The sequence below is a fragment of the Egretta garzetta genome, unplaced genomic scaffold (assembly GCF_000687185.1).
Source record: "Egretta garzetta isolate BGI_Z169 unplaced genomic scaffold, ASM68718v1 scaffold117, whole genome shotgun sequence".
Lineage (NCBI taxonomy): Eukaryota > Metazoa > Chordata > Aves > Pelecaniformes > Ardeidae > Egretta > Egretta garzetta.
In genome coordinates, this window is record NW_009260479.1 from 1,763,850 (window position 1) to 1,777,270 (window position 13,421).

Sequence of the window (13,421 nt, forward strand, 5' to 3'; positions counted from 1 at the left end):
GCTGGAGCATGTCCAGAGAAGGGCAACGAAGCTGGTGAGGGGTCTGGAGCCCAAGTCTGATGGGGAGCAGCTGAGGGAGCTGGGGTTGTTTAGCCTGGAGAAGAGGAGGCTGAGGGGAGACCTTATCGCTCCCTACAACTGCCTGACAGGAGCAGGGAGCTGGGGAGGGTCAGTCTCTGCTCCCAGGGAACAGGCAATGGGATGAGGGGAAACGGCCTCCAGTTGTGCCAGGGCAGGTTTAGGTTGGGCATTAGGAAAATTTTTTTCACTGAAAGGGTTGTCAAGCACTGGAAGGGGCTGCCCAGGGAAGGGGTCGAGTCCCCATCCCTGGGGGGATTTAAAAGCTGGGCAGACGAGGTGCTTAGGGCCAGGGTTTAGTGGTGGGATGGCAGGGTTAGGGGAACAGTTGGACTGGATGATCTTAAATGTCTTTTCCAACCTAAATGATTCTATGATTCTGTGACTCTGTTTTTCAGTGTCTACGAGAAGGACAATGACCTAGTGGTACAGGAGATAGCCACCCGTCCCCTGACGCAGGATCTGCTCCAGCACGAGGTGAGAGAAAGCCATCAGCCCTTACAGCAGGAAAAGGATGCTGTGGCTTGCTTTATTTTCAGCTGAGCACCTGTTTCAATGGGATACCCCATTTCCTGAAAATTATCAGCCCTTCCATTGTCCAGGTTTATCAGGTGTTCTCTGAAAACAGGACAGCTTAGTCTTACTAGAACCTCAGTGGCCAAAGGTAGGTGGTGCGTTGAAGCTGCTTTAATGAGAGATGGCAAAGCGACCCTCTCAGCCAAGGATGATATTAGCTTGGCAGCCAGAGTCAAGGAGAGCTGCAGGCCAGGAATAAATTCCAGACGGAAATAAGGCTTCTTAATACCTGATGTTTGGGGATATCCTTCCATCTGCAGAAATCAGAGCAAATAAATATTCTGCTCACAAAATCGTGAGGATATTTGTTCCTGCTGTAGCTGGTGGCTGGTCTCAGTGACTCATCCTGGAAAGAGATTCTTTACAGACCTTCTGTCCAAAAGCTTTCAGAAAACAGAGGCTTTCCTAATACCCTCCTGGCTAAAATTTGGCAGAGAATTGCTCATCCTTCATTCTCCGCAGTGCAAACCAGCCTATTCCAAAAGCGTTGTGCTGCGAGGCTCCAGCTCCCTTATTCACCCTGGTGTCAGCCTTGTTAAATCTCAGCCTACTTTTACAGGCTTATGAAGCTTTTGCTTTTCTTGTCAAAGTTCCATCTGAAAAAATGAGAAGCCTTTGGTCACACCGTGGGCTGTCAGTTTGGAGCACCAGCTCTCTGCAGTGGCGAGAGGCTGCCTGGCAGTCATCTCATCCCCTTTGGGTTCGGGGTCCTGCTGCATTCACCATGATGCAACACTTTCAGCTCCAGATTGGGGACACAAAACAGTGATGCAGAAGAGCTCTAACCTGGACTTTTCCTGCCCCTTTAGTAGCAGATTTGGCATAAATGAGCAGCACCAGCAGCAGTGCTGAAGCACGGCAGACTGAGGGTGATATTTCAGCATACACTTCTCCTGGAGCCTTTTGGAGCGGGTGTTTCCATCAGTTTGGGAACGCATCTCATGAGATGGTAATGGCCAGTTTTGAGCAATGCCAAAGAAAAATAGGCATTTTAACTCATTACAGTTAAAGGGCAGCTGCCTGGGTCAGGTGTGCCCACAAGGTCAACGTACCCATGAACCCCTGCACTGTCGGGTTGATGGTGGTTGTAGCCCATTTATGAACCCCAGTAAATCCATTCTCTGTTGCCTCTGCTAATGGTTACACCAGGGTTAGAGCTCTGCAAGGCAAGGAAATGAGCTAGATCTACATCTTATCTAAATGTTCAAGAAGGACCCAACCTGAGTAAGCTACAAGTGAGGACCTTTGCCTGTGCAGAGCTCTTTACGCCTGTTTTTTCTGTTTCACCTCAGGACTGCTACATTTTAGACCAAGGTGGTTTTAAGATTTACGTCTGGAGAGGAAAAGCCTCCAGCCTGGAAGAGAAAAAAGCAGCCTTCACTCGAGCTGTGGTGAGTTGTAATACAGTGCAAACAATGTCGTGGGAGGTTAACTAAGTGCTAATCTAGATCTGACCACTAATTACAATTAAGTGTAGGTCTTGAGGAGCTGGCCTGTGTAATGACAGAGAAAGAAGTTAAACGTCTAAGGGAGGCATGATGACGTAAACACAGAATTGTTAGTCACCAAATTGCGCTAGAACAAAGACCTGCCACTAAAACTAGGAAGAAATTCGTTAAAGAAAAAAAAGCATAAAAGAAAAGACTTTGTTACACAGTAAATGGTGGGGTTCTGGAATTTGTTGATTCAAGAGATGGTGGAGGCAGAGAGTGTCAGCAGGGTGGAGGTGGGATGAGACAAATTCATGGTCAACAGGTCCATAAATAGGTATTAAAGGGTCTCCTGTATCCTCTCTAACATCCATGACCTGATATTGTGGATGCTGGGTAGAGTGAAGGGATCACACTGAAGACAGCCACCAAGCTCACGTGTCCTCGCTAAATGGCATCTTTTAATGCCACTGTCCCCGGCAGCACAGACCACTGCTGTGACCCTGAAAGGCATCTCTTGTGTTAGCAACCACAAGTAACACCGTGGGAAAGCCAGTGGGGAACTCGATTACCTGGGCTTTCTGGAAAACCCAGACCTTCTATGCAGGTGCTACAGGCCTCAACTGCAAGTCCATTACAAGCAACAAGTCTTTTTCATTACACCAATGGGTCTGGGCCCAGGTTCTCCATGTGAATTTGAAGATGATACAGAGCTCTTCCACCAGGCTGAAAGAGATCTGTTATTAACAACTATTAATTCAGATTGGCCAACCTGAGGCAAGACCAGGGCTCATGTTAAGGTAGAGCACACCAGCGTAGTGCTCCAGATGAGCTCCCATGCAGTTATTTTCTGGCAGCGCATGCCTCAACACTTCCTTTCAGAAAAAGTTAGCCTCAAGGGAGCCTGAATGAGTAAGGCATTTGGTAGGGGTTTTTATGAGTTGTCACGCTGAAATGAAAGCTACAAGATAACTCAGCTCTTAATTCATCTATTCACTTATGTGAAGACCATAAATGGCCTCATCTTCAATGACATCTTACTAGGAAATACCGAACTTCAGTGGCCCCACCTTCAATAAGGTCTTACACCCAGCTTCAATACCAATTGCACCTATTGTCTTGGAGAAGAAAAGCTTAGAAAAACTTTGCCTCAATACGTATCTCACAGTCCTCTGTGCTCCTTTCAAAAGCTTCACTCAGATGCTTTTTAGTAGGCAATCAGCTCTGCAATTCTGGCCCTGAGCTACACATGTAGAACAAAAGATATCTCTTTCTTTCAGTGTGGCAGGTGGGAGGGATGGGAAGACCATCTGCTCTGCTTTTCCCTGGGGGCAGTGTGTGGCTGCAGTATTTACAGCAGAAGATGAATGCTCAGAAGCCCACAATCAGGCTCCTTCCCCGAACCACGGCTGTCAGCGCTGTACCTCCAGGTCATCCTGGAGCCTGCTGAGATAAACACAAGAGCAGTTCCCAAAACTGCACAATGACTTCGGCATTGTGGCAGAACACAGATAATTTTCTTCCCTCTCATATTGTATCAAGCATCTCTGTTTGAAGTAGTCTTTTAACTCAATAGTAGTTTTACTGCAAAGAAATAATTTGGTTTTAGGGGGGAAAAAAAACCAAACAGCGATTTGTGAGAGTTTAGTCCCTTCAGAACATACATTGTGCTCTCTCTTCACTACTTTGGCATGCACAGTCTCTATCATGCTACAGGGAGGACAGTCTTTGTGTTTTAGAAAAGAACAAAAAGTTTGGAGAAAAACAGAGAACTGAACTAGGCTCTAGGGTCATGGGCACACCCCATCGCTGCTCCCTCCACTTCTAGATTCATCACCAGAAGCCATCTATGGAGCTGTTTGAGGTAGAAGAGGAGACTTTTCATTAGACCCATTGAGTGAGATTTTCTTCAAGACTAAGGTGCCATTTAGAGATTAAATTTAGGATGAGATCCAGGTAACCAGCCTCTAGGGGTAGGGTTCAGTCCTGTAAACACAGAAATAAACATGGATACTACAGTGAGAGCTTGTAGATATCTCCATTTATAAGTCTGAATACAAGTCTTGGGGTGAATCCTGCCCTTGGTCATGCCACTGTGTTCAGTGGGGGGCATTCACTCTTTGGGCTGGTTCAGGCTCACATCCCTCTTCTCTTGTCTGTAAAAAGCTTAGTGTGCCCCCACTAACACCGTTTTTCAACCCCCCCTAGGGTTTTATCCAAGCCAAAGGCTATCCTTCATCCACCAACATTGAAGTGATCAATGATGGAGCAGAGTCAGCCATGTTTAAACAGCTTTTCCAGAGGTGGACAGAGAAGGATGAAACGCAAGGACTGGGCAAAGTCTACACTACTAGCAAAATTGGTGAGCATGTTTGTTCTGGATTTGGCTTTCCTACCTGTGCTAAGCAACATCTGGGGGATCATCATTCGCATTACCTGTTTCCTGCCTTCAGTATCTTGAAAATCTAGTGCACATTCTTCTCATGTTTTGTATTTTCCACCTGAAACAACATTCAGAAGTGTTGAGGCTTTTTATATGAACCCAACTGCCACTTATTCCAAATGTAAATGTTGAAAGATCACTCTCGTCTGAAAAATTGTATGCAAAATTTCACACTTGCAGAACTTCCTGATTTTCTTTGTAAAGGGCTAATGTTGAACCTGACAAGGAAGTGTTGAACACCATTCTGCTTTCATTTACACTGGCATCCACCCAAGACCCTCCTGACGTCAATGGAATCATTCTGTATTTACATCAGGTGTAAATAGTGCCGCTATTTATCACGCTGCTGAAGTGAATATTACAATGCATTAACCCTAAAGAGTAAAAAAAACAGAAGAGAGGGAGCTTGGTGATGAATGATGGGATGGTGTCAGAGATGCTGAACGTCTCCATCAATAATAGCTTGAGAGCTGCAAATGTCTTTTCCTTGCAAGTTCTCTCTTTTCTCTCCACCTCTGTCTCTCTCCATGCTGTCCATAAATACTCTCTCGCTCATGAGCTGGAGAAACGTAGCCATTTTATTTCTGAAAGCAACATTTCAAAAGGAAGGAAATATGTATAGATTTGGAAAACAAATATGAATTTTCAGTTAGGAGACAACTAATATTTTTACCAGCCAGCCCTCACTGGAATGCGCTATATGGCCAGTTGCTAGGCTGTGACAGATCAACACTGGAGTGTGTGAGCTCTTGCATACTCCAAAATCAACACTGGCTTACTGGTAGCAAGAGTGGCTTCTTGCAACTGTGGACCAGGTTTTTCTCGCATGTATAAGAATGGTGTGTGTGCATGAGGGTGATGCAGAGGGTTTGTATGTTTTTGTGCATTCACTGGGTTCTTGTTTTTATTCTGCTGGTGCATGCAGCCAAGGTGGAGCAGGTGAAGTTTGATACCACTCAGCTCCACGCCAGACCGGAGCTAGCTGCTGAGCAGAGGATGGTAGATGATGCCTCCGGCGAGGTAGAGGTGAGAGAGCTCCTTTTGCTGATGGCAGATGCAATAACCAGCGCATTTCACAAACACCTCTGACTTTTCACACACAGAAGCTGTAGGGAGCTGTGAAGGTACCTACCCTCCCCAAGGAGGCATGGCTGCAGCCAGAGCAAAGCACTTGTGAAGTCAAACTAATGCAGCTCAGGGACATTTCTCCTCCAACCCATGACCAGTGGAGCAAACCAGTCACCAAGATGACTCCTCTCCTGCCATGTGTGTGGGTCATGAGACTGATACAATCAACCCCACTTCTCACACTGTCTCCTAGTTAGGTCCATAACAACAAAACTTGTGCAGAGCAGAGGCCCCTCTCCCATTCTTGCAGCCTCCCATGGAAGATGGAGCTGGTTGAGAGAGGGGCTGTGGGGTGAGAGGGACCTGGAGGCTGCTCCTCCTTGAGGGCCACCAACTGCTGAAAGTCCATTAATGGCACATGTATTGTGACAGTCACTAGAGAGACCTGACTTTGCCCACAAGCATTTAATCAAGATGGGGGAACATAGGGTGGCATCCAGGAGAGAGAGGAGGGGTTATCTTTCCAACTGAAGACCTGAACTTCAGTGGTCTGTTAGCAAAGGGACTGTGCTTTGTCTTCACGTTGACTCCACTGCTGCTCACCAAGATGTTTCTTCCACTAGGTGTGGAGGATTGAGGACTTGCAAATGCAGCCAGTGAATCCCAAGACATATGGGCAGTTCTATGGGGGTGATTGCTACCTGGTCCTGTACACCTACCTGAGATCAGGCAGGCCTCACTATGTCCTCTACATGTGGCAGGTAGGTCAAACCAAAGCAGAAGGTACTGTTCTGTGTCTGCTGGAAGCCTGAAACTGAAGAAAGAGATTTCATGCAAAAATCCCTAGTATCCGGAAGAACTCATGTGTCCTTTGCTCATCAGTGTCCATCGCAAATATCCCAGGTTGCGATTTGTAGGCAGCATGGACAATCTGAGCCCAGTCTGGCATCAGACTGAGAGCCAGCAATGTCAGACCAAAATGGTGAAAGATTATGGGGCTTATAGTGCTGAGGTCAAACTTTGTAGTCTTTCAGATTGGCATGTGAGGATATGACTATCTCTGCTTTCCTTTTGCAAGTATATTTTCCCCCCTTGGAATGCAGAGAAAAGCTTTCAAAATGGGATGCTAGAGACTCCAAAACCAGAATGCAAATGAAATTCGAACACCTTGTAGTTTTAGCTCTGATCTTATGATACCATACGCAGGGATTGGGATTGGGAAGATGTTACATTGTGCATTCTCCTCACCACGTTGCATGTGACATCTCCCTCTTCCCCAGGGTCGCCATGCCTCTGTGGATGAAATCACAGCCTGTGCCCTCAATGCCATCGAGCTGGACAAGAAGCATGGGGATGAGGCTGTGCAGGTGCGCGTGACCATGGGCAAGGAGCCCACACACTTCCTGGCGATCTTCAAGGGCAAGCTGGTCATTTACGAGGTAACGTGGCTTTGTACGCGTGGGCAACGGAAGGTGCAAGGACCAGTGATGGCTTGGCAAGTTGCAATGGAAATAGTCCAGAAAAATGGGCTGATATTCCGGAAAGGAGCCTGCCAGGTCTGAATGGGCTGGCAGATGGAAGTGGTGGAACATTTCTACTACCTCCCAAGTAGTCTGAACACCATATGTGTAAACACAGTCCTGGACTGACCCAGGCTCAGCTGCCCACCCCTGAGCTCCAGCGTTAATGTGTGATGTTCTTTCTAACTCTATCCCAAAATATTGTGCAGAATTACAGTAAGACAGTCGTGCTATAAATTACAGACAGCACAATCCAGAGAGGGTCCTCCAAAATATCCTACAAAGAGTAACATGATTTGAATTGACCCTGCGTGAATTATATCACGTTAACTACTAACCCGCTTCACTTGCTGCTTTAGCTGCCAACATCTGTGGTGGACACATTGCAAATGGCTGGGGAAGAGGAGGATTGCCCTCATCTCTCAGTGTTGGTGCCACCATACAGCTCCTGTGGCAGATGCTCAGCTAAGCCGAGTGCAGCTGGAAATCCAAGTCCAGCTGCCTTGCCCAATTTGCATGGCAAATGCTTTGCAGACACTAAGATCTGCTCATATTGAACTTGAGCATCTTGACAGGAGCTGTTCAAGCCTCAGAGTAATCAGGGAGAAATGTGGAAGTTATGACATGTGGGTTTTATTCTGACCTGGAACCAGAAGGTATTTGGATTTCCTCACCTCCTCTGTGCAGGACCATGGTCCGTCATTGCAGCAGTGCAGAGATCTGTGACTCCCAAAGACATCTTCCTCAAACCAGTTGTACCCTGGATTTGTGTGTGCTCCTCACCTCCCAACACCATCCTTCCCTCTGTTTCCTTGCAGGGTGGCACAAGCCGGGCTCAGAAAAGCACACCCGAGCCGGCCATCCGCCTCTTCCAGGTGAGGGGCACGGATGAGATGAATACAAAGGCCACAGAGGTGCCAGCCCGGGCCGCCTCGCTCAATTCCAATGACGTCTTCCTACTGACGACCAGCCAAGTCTGCTACCTGTGGTGTGGGAAGGTGAGACCGCAGTGAGACCAGGGGAGGCAGCCAAAGGAAGCCAAAATTGCTGATGTAGGGCTTGAGTCTCCTACTTCCACTGAGCTGTGGAGGTATATCCTTGGGCAGGTAGCCCCAGAAGGAAGGTGCACCCAGGAGAAGGCCCTGTCTGTGGAAGATCAGCAGTAACACAGCCCTCTCTCTGCAGAAGTAACCCATCTTGGAGTTCACCTCACGTCATTTTAGATCTTCATACAACTTTCAGCTGAATAAAGAACACCAGGTTCTCCAGCTGTAAGATATTAGCCAGGATTAGAACATATTCATTCATGCTGTTTTAGTCATGTGTTTCAGGATGAGATGGTAGATCAAACCAAAGCAGAAGTGTTGCTCAGAGAAGTTGCAGGTGTCCTATCATTTCAAATGTTCAAGGTCAGGATGGATGGGGCCTTGAGCAACCTGATCTAGTGAAAGATGTCCCTTCCCATAGAAGTGAGGTTGGACTAGGTGATCTTTAAAGGTCCCTTCCAAGCCAAACCATTCTATGATTATGAGTTTTCCTCTAAATGCCATTGGCTGCACTGAATGTCCCTTCAAGGACTAGAAATGGATTCTGAGTAACGAGCTCAGATGAGACCCTCAAAAGCATTCAAGCAGGTCTAAAACTCTCCAGAGGAGGTTAGGACCAAGCCAGCTTTTCCCCACAGATAGGTTTTGCCAGTCTGTCCCTAATGCCACCTCAATCTTATGCCCCGAACACAGGGATGCAGTGGAGATGAGAGGGAGATGGCAAAAATGGTAGCTGACATCGTTTCCAAACGGGATAAATACACCATTTTGGAAGGACAAGAGCCAGCAGAATTCTGGGAAGCCTTGGGAGGCAAAGCACCTTACGCCAGTGAAAAGAGGTAATAGAGAGCTACTTGTTCCTCTGGGCTTGGCCAGGCAACATTAATCAAGGGGTCAAAACTTTGCTGGGAAGTGGGTAAGCACTTCAATACCATGTCCTCACCAAAGGAAGCACCAGGTCAGAATATCACCAAAAGCTTGGTCAGAAACCACACCGAGATGTATCTTTCCTAGTTTGGGGGTCAGGCCTTCTGTGAAGTAGGAGCTCCAGATCCAAACCCTGCAGACAAGGGTATGCTACACATTCCTTTCCCCACAGTAAATCCATCCCATATCTTGTCATAAGTGCTACATGAACCACACGCTCCATTTCCAGGCATTATTAGCTTTATGGGTAGCCCCAGAAAATTCATTAAACTAAATCTACTTTTGAACAAACTGGATTTCTCCAGCCCTCTGGGCAGGTGGTGTGTTCCTTTGTGGCCAAGTGATCTGATGTAGCTTTCACTTGACAGCAGGCTCATCTCCACAAAGAAAGAAGGGTTCTGCTTTTGCCCTTTTTGGGTGGAGAAAAAGTTACCTTTAAAATTGTTAAAATTGTCCAAGAATCCCCTGAGACCTGATATTGCCTGACTTTCAGGCCCTCAGATGAGCGTGGCCATGTTCCCATCTCTTCCATCAAGGTCATGAAAAGTAGCAGTAGGGCCTCATGGTAAACCACGAGGGAAAGGTTTCCATCTCTCTTGCTTTTTCTTTTCCTGCCATGTATGAGGAAGGTTTCAAGAGCAAATCACGCACTACCAGCCTCGCCTCTTCGAGTGCTCAAACCAGACGGGTCGATTCATCATGACAGAGGTGGTGGGCTTCTGCCAGGAAGACTTGGATGAAGATGACGTCATGCTGCTAGACACATGGGAAGAGGTCAGCACTGACACCCATTCCTCTTCCCCCCAGACATATTTTCAAACAGGTTATGGCTTAATTTGTTTGAATCTATCGTTCAATGTGAAACCGAGGCCAACATGCTTTCTGTCCCATCTCCAAACCCTTCACAATGCTTGGTCAGCCAAGCAGGTGTATTGCCAGTCCTTCTCACCCAGGTATAAAACACGAGTGAGGTAGTATTGCCAGCCCTGTTTCAGAAAGGAGGAGACATAGACACCTAGTCCATGCCTTGCTCCAAGACAAGATGAGCTAGACCTACTCCAGGTCTTTGCCAGCTCATGCAAGGGGGTGGCACCCAGAAACCCTCCCCCTCATTTCCCAGCACTGATGATGAGGACTTGCTTTAGGCTATTGGAAACTGACCCCGAGGGCTTTGCTTTCTGAGGTCATTTGACTTTTTGGCCATGCAAGGGCTGAGCTTAGCTACCTTGAAGCATGTGACAGCTGTTTTCTGAAATATTTATGCTTTGGGCCTGTCTCAAAAGCAAAATCCTTCTTGGCTAGAAGGAAATCTGGGATCAAAATCCCAGACAACTATTGAGAAACAGCAATTCCTGTCTTATCTCTGTTTCAATTGGCAGGGGCAAACAAACAGCCATATCTGCACAGGTCCTAACTACTTACTGATCTTCAACACCTTCTCTCCTCACAGATTTTTCTTTGGATTGGCAAAGCCTCCAACACATATGAGAGGAACGAGGCAATTGCCTCGGCTAAGGAGTATCTCAAGACCCATCCGGCAGGGAGAGACTTGGCAACTCCAATAATACTGGTGAAGCAGGGCTATGAACCCCTCAACTTCACAGGATGGTTCAACGCTTGGGACCCCTACAAATGGAGCGTAAGTTGCTGGAAAAGCCCTTAAAGGTTGTTATTCTCAGTGAACATACCCCCTATCGTGCACAGAACAAAACCTTGCTGTGACACGTCCTGAGCTTCATGGCTTCCTGGGGTTCTCTGAGCAGCTTCTACTCCTTTGCCAGCAAAAAGTACCTGTTTGGTGAAACTGAGGCTTTTGCAAATATAAGTAAATGTGCTCAAATTGACAATATTCACATTTTTATTTTAAAAAAGATTAGGTTCCAAACCAGGTTTGTGATTTCAGCCAAAAATGGGTTGGGGCTTCTAGTAGTAAAATCAAGTTCAGTGTGAAAACAGAAGCACCCTACATCATAAAGAAAATTGGAAAAAAAAAAAAAAAGCGTTCATTTTTCAAAATGCAGCCACAGGAAAAATTTATGATCCAGCTTTAAGAGCAAACTCTTGTGAAATGCAAGATGTGAGCAGACAGGTCTTGTCTGCAGGTTTGGAGCCCAGGAGCTCCTGAGCAAGGTCACCCCTGCTCCCTACAAAATCACCTTCTTCTCAAATAGTGATTTACAAATACCTGCTCTCTGCTGTACAGAAATGGAAACCTGCCCCATGCATTGCCTGCTAAAGAGAGAGGGCCTTTCTCTCCCCTTTCAAACACACAGGCTTTGAATCATCTCAGGAGTATAATACAGAGCAGAGATTTGCTCATGTGGCCAATGCATGGGGCCCCACCACATGACCTCAGGGCCCAGTCTCCAACCCTGGTTGTGCACAGCGTGGTTGGATGGAAGAAGGAGCAGTGCACCCCTGAAGACCATGGACCAGCCGGTCCAGCCAGGCTGAGGGCTCGGTGCTGCAGCACAGAGCGTATTGGGAATAAAGGACAATCCTGGAGGGGCTTTGGTAGTTGATGGAGCCAGAGTATGGGTTCATAGCCAACAGTGAAGTAGAAGCAATGCTGCCAGGCTGTGCACCTAAATTCCTGCCACCTGATGGCACTGGTGTGCACGCTTTAAGAAAAAAGAAAAAAAAAAAAAAAGGAAGATGATGGGCAGCTGGGAAAAGCTCAGCTCCCAGGTGGTGTTTTACCAGACCCTTCCCCAGTGAGGTTGTCCCTTCTCTCTTGTTTTATTCTGTGAACATCAGTGGTCAGCCAGTTGACAAGCAATCCTATCTTCTGGTTGCCCAAAGGGCTGTGAGTGAAGTCCCATGCTGGACCCTGAAGGTGGGACAGCGGGGGCAATGGGATGAAGGTCCCTAGAGGACTTCACACTGCAGGTAATTTCATACCGAGATGCTTTTTTTTTTTCCTGTAGCTGGGTTTGCATCGTCTGTCTTTGCAACTGGTGGGGGGGTAGAAAGCCTGTCTTGACAGCTGGTTTTGGACAGATAAGACAGCAACTCCCAGAGCACTGACCCTTAGAACACTGTTGATGCTTAGAACAAAGGTCAAAACTTGTTTTTTTCTGAGGAACTGCTGAAAAACAAGGATACAGCTCATAAAATATGTGCCTCTAAAAATATCCCCTGTAGGCAGCTTCAGCAACTGCAGACAAGCAATCAAAACTGTTGACATCCCAGGAACATCTGGTGTGTGTGTGTTCATTGCTCAGTTTTGGGTCTAAATCTGTTTGCTCTGCAGTCCATGTGTTGATGTTGTTTGTTCTTGTTGAGGGAACTTAGTTGGATGATTCTGTTAAGAACTGACATCTCCTGGCTGCTTAGGAAAACACAGTCATCAGCTTTGCCAATATAGCTAGTATATTGCTTTTTCAGGAAATAAGAGGTAGCTGGTAATACATGGCACCAAATTACAAGAAGTCAGAGACTGGGACTTTGAAAAATCTGTTACTTTAGCTAAATGAATCAGGGAAGGGGGAAAAAAAAAGGAATATTATTTTATCCCGAATTTTCATGCATTGCAAGATTCATTTAAAATTTGAAAGATTTCAATCCAGCAGTAGCTAGGGTTTCTTTTTATTTGCCTTCTGCTTGCTGAAGTCTTTAAATGTCCTGGTTTTCACCCGTTACTGTAGAGTTGCAAAGGGTAAAATCCATTTGTTTGCAAGAGAAAGCTCAGGTTCTGGCACAGACTTCTGATTCCAGGAGCTGGAGTTTGCAGGAGGCACCAGCCACCACCTCAATGGGCACCACTGGGCTTTGAAATTCATATGATCTCCTGACCTCGTTAGGGAGCAGGAACATGTGCTAATTAAAGGGTGGCCCATGCTTCTCACAACTCTCTTTACCTTTAGGATGGCAGGTCCTATGAGGAGATGAAGAACAGCCTAGGAGACGTGTCGGCTATATCTGAGATAAAAGTGGTGAGTGGCTTCTCGACCCTATGGGTGGGCAACACCTGGGTTTAAACACCACCATGTCCTCCAGCCTGTTCACACGAAGGAGAGGACGTAATGATCAGAGCACACATGGGGGCCTAGGGCTGTCGGGTTCAGAGCTGTGCTCCCCTGGGGAAGGCAGAGGGAGACACGATTAATAACCCATAAACATACCCAGCAATCCTGGGCCTTTTCCAGTCCTGTGCAGATGCATCTTCGGGCAGGAGACTGGCCAGCTGCTTTCTAAACTACACATGGAAATGGCCTCAAGTTGCGCCAGGGGAGGTTTAGATTGGACATTAGGAAACATTTCTTCACTGCAAGGGCTGTCAAGCACTGGAAGGGGCTGCCCAGGGGAGGGGGTGCGTTCCCTTTCCTGGTGG

General features: G+C 46.9%; 1 protein-coding gene across 2 annotated transcripts in view; it reads left to right on the forward strand.

The window, feature by feature from the left end:
* Positions 1–13,421, forward strand: part of VILL (villin like) — a 24,259-nt gene that overhangs the window by 8,293 nt on the left and 2,545 nt on the right. For both annotated transcript variants that reach the window (XM_035899637.1, XM_035899638.1), the window contains exons 7-17: positions 477–555; positions 1,947–2,045; positions 4,293–4,446; positions 5,453–5,553; positions 6,219–6,356; positions 6,876–7,034; positions 7,934–8,113; positions 8,855–9,000; positions 9,718–9,862; positions 10,539–10,727; positions 12,955–13,023. In XM_035899637.1, the coding sequence (XP_035755530.1) occupies positions 477–555; positions 1,947–2,045; positions 4,293–4,446; positions 5,453–5,553; positions 6,219–6,356; positions 6,876–7,034; positions 7,934–8,113; positions 8,855–9,000; positions 9,718–9,862; positions 10,539–10,727; positions 12,955–13,023 (1,459 nt within the window). The remainder of the gene's footprint in view (positions 1–476; positions 556–1,946; positions 2,046–4,292; positions 4,447–5,452; positions 5,554–6,218; positions 6,357–6,875; positions 7,035–7,933; positions 8,114–8,854; positions 9,001–9,717; positions 9,863–10,538; positions 10,728–12,954; positions 13,024–13,421) is intronic.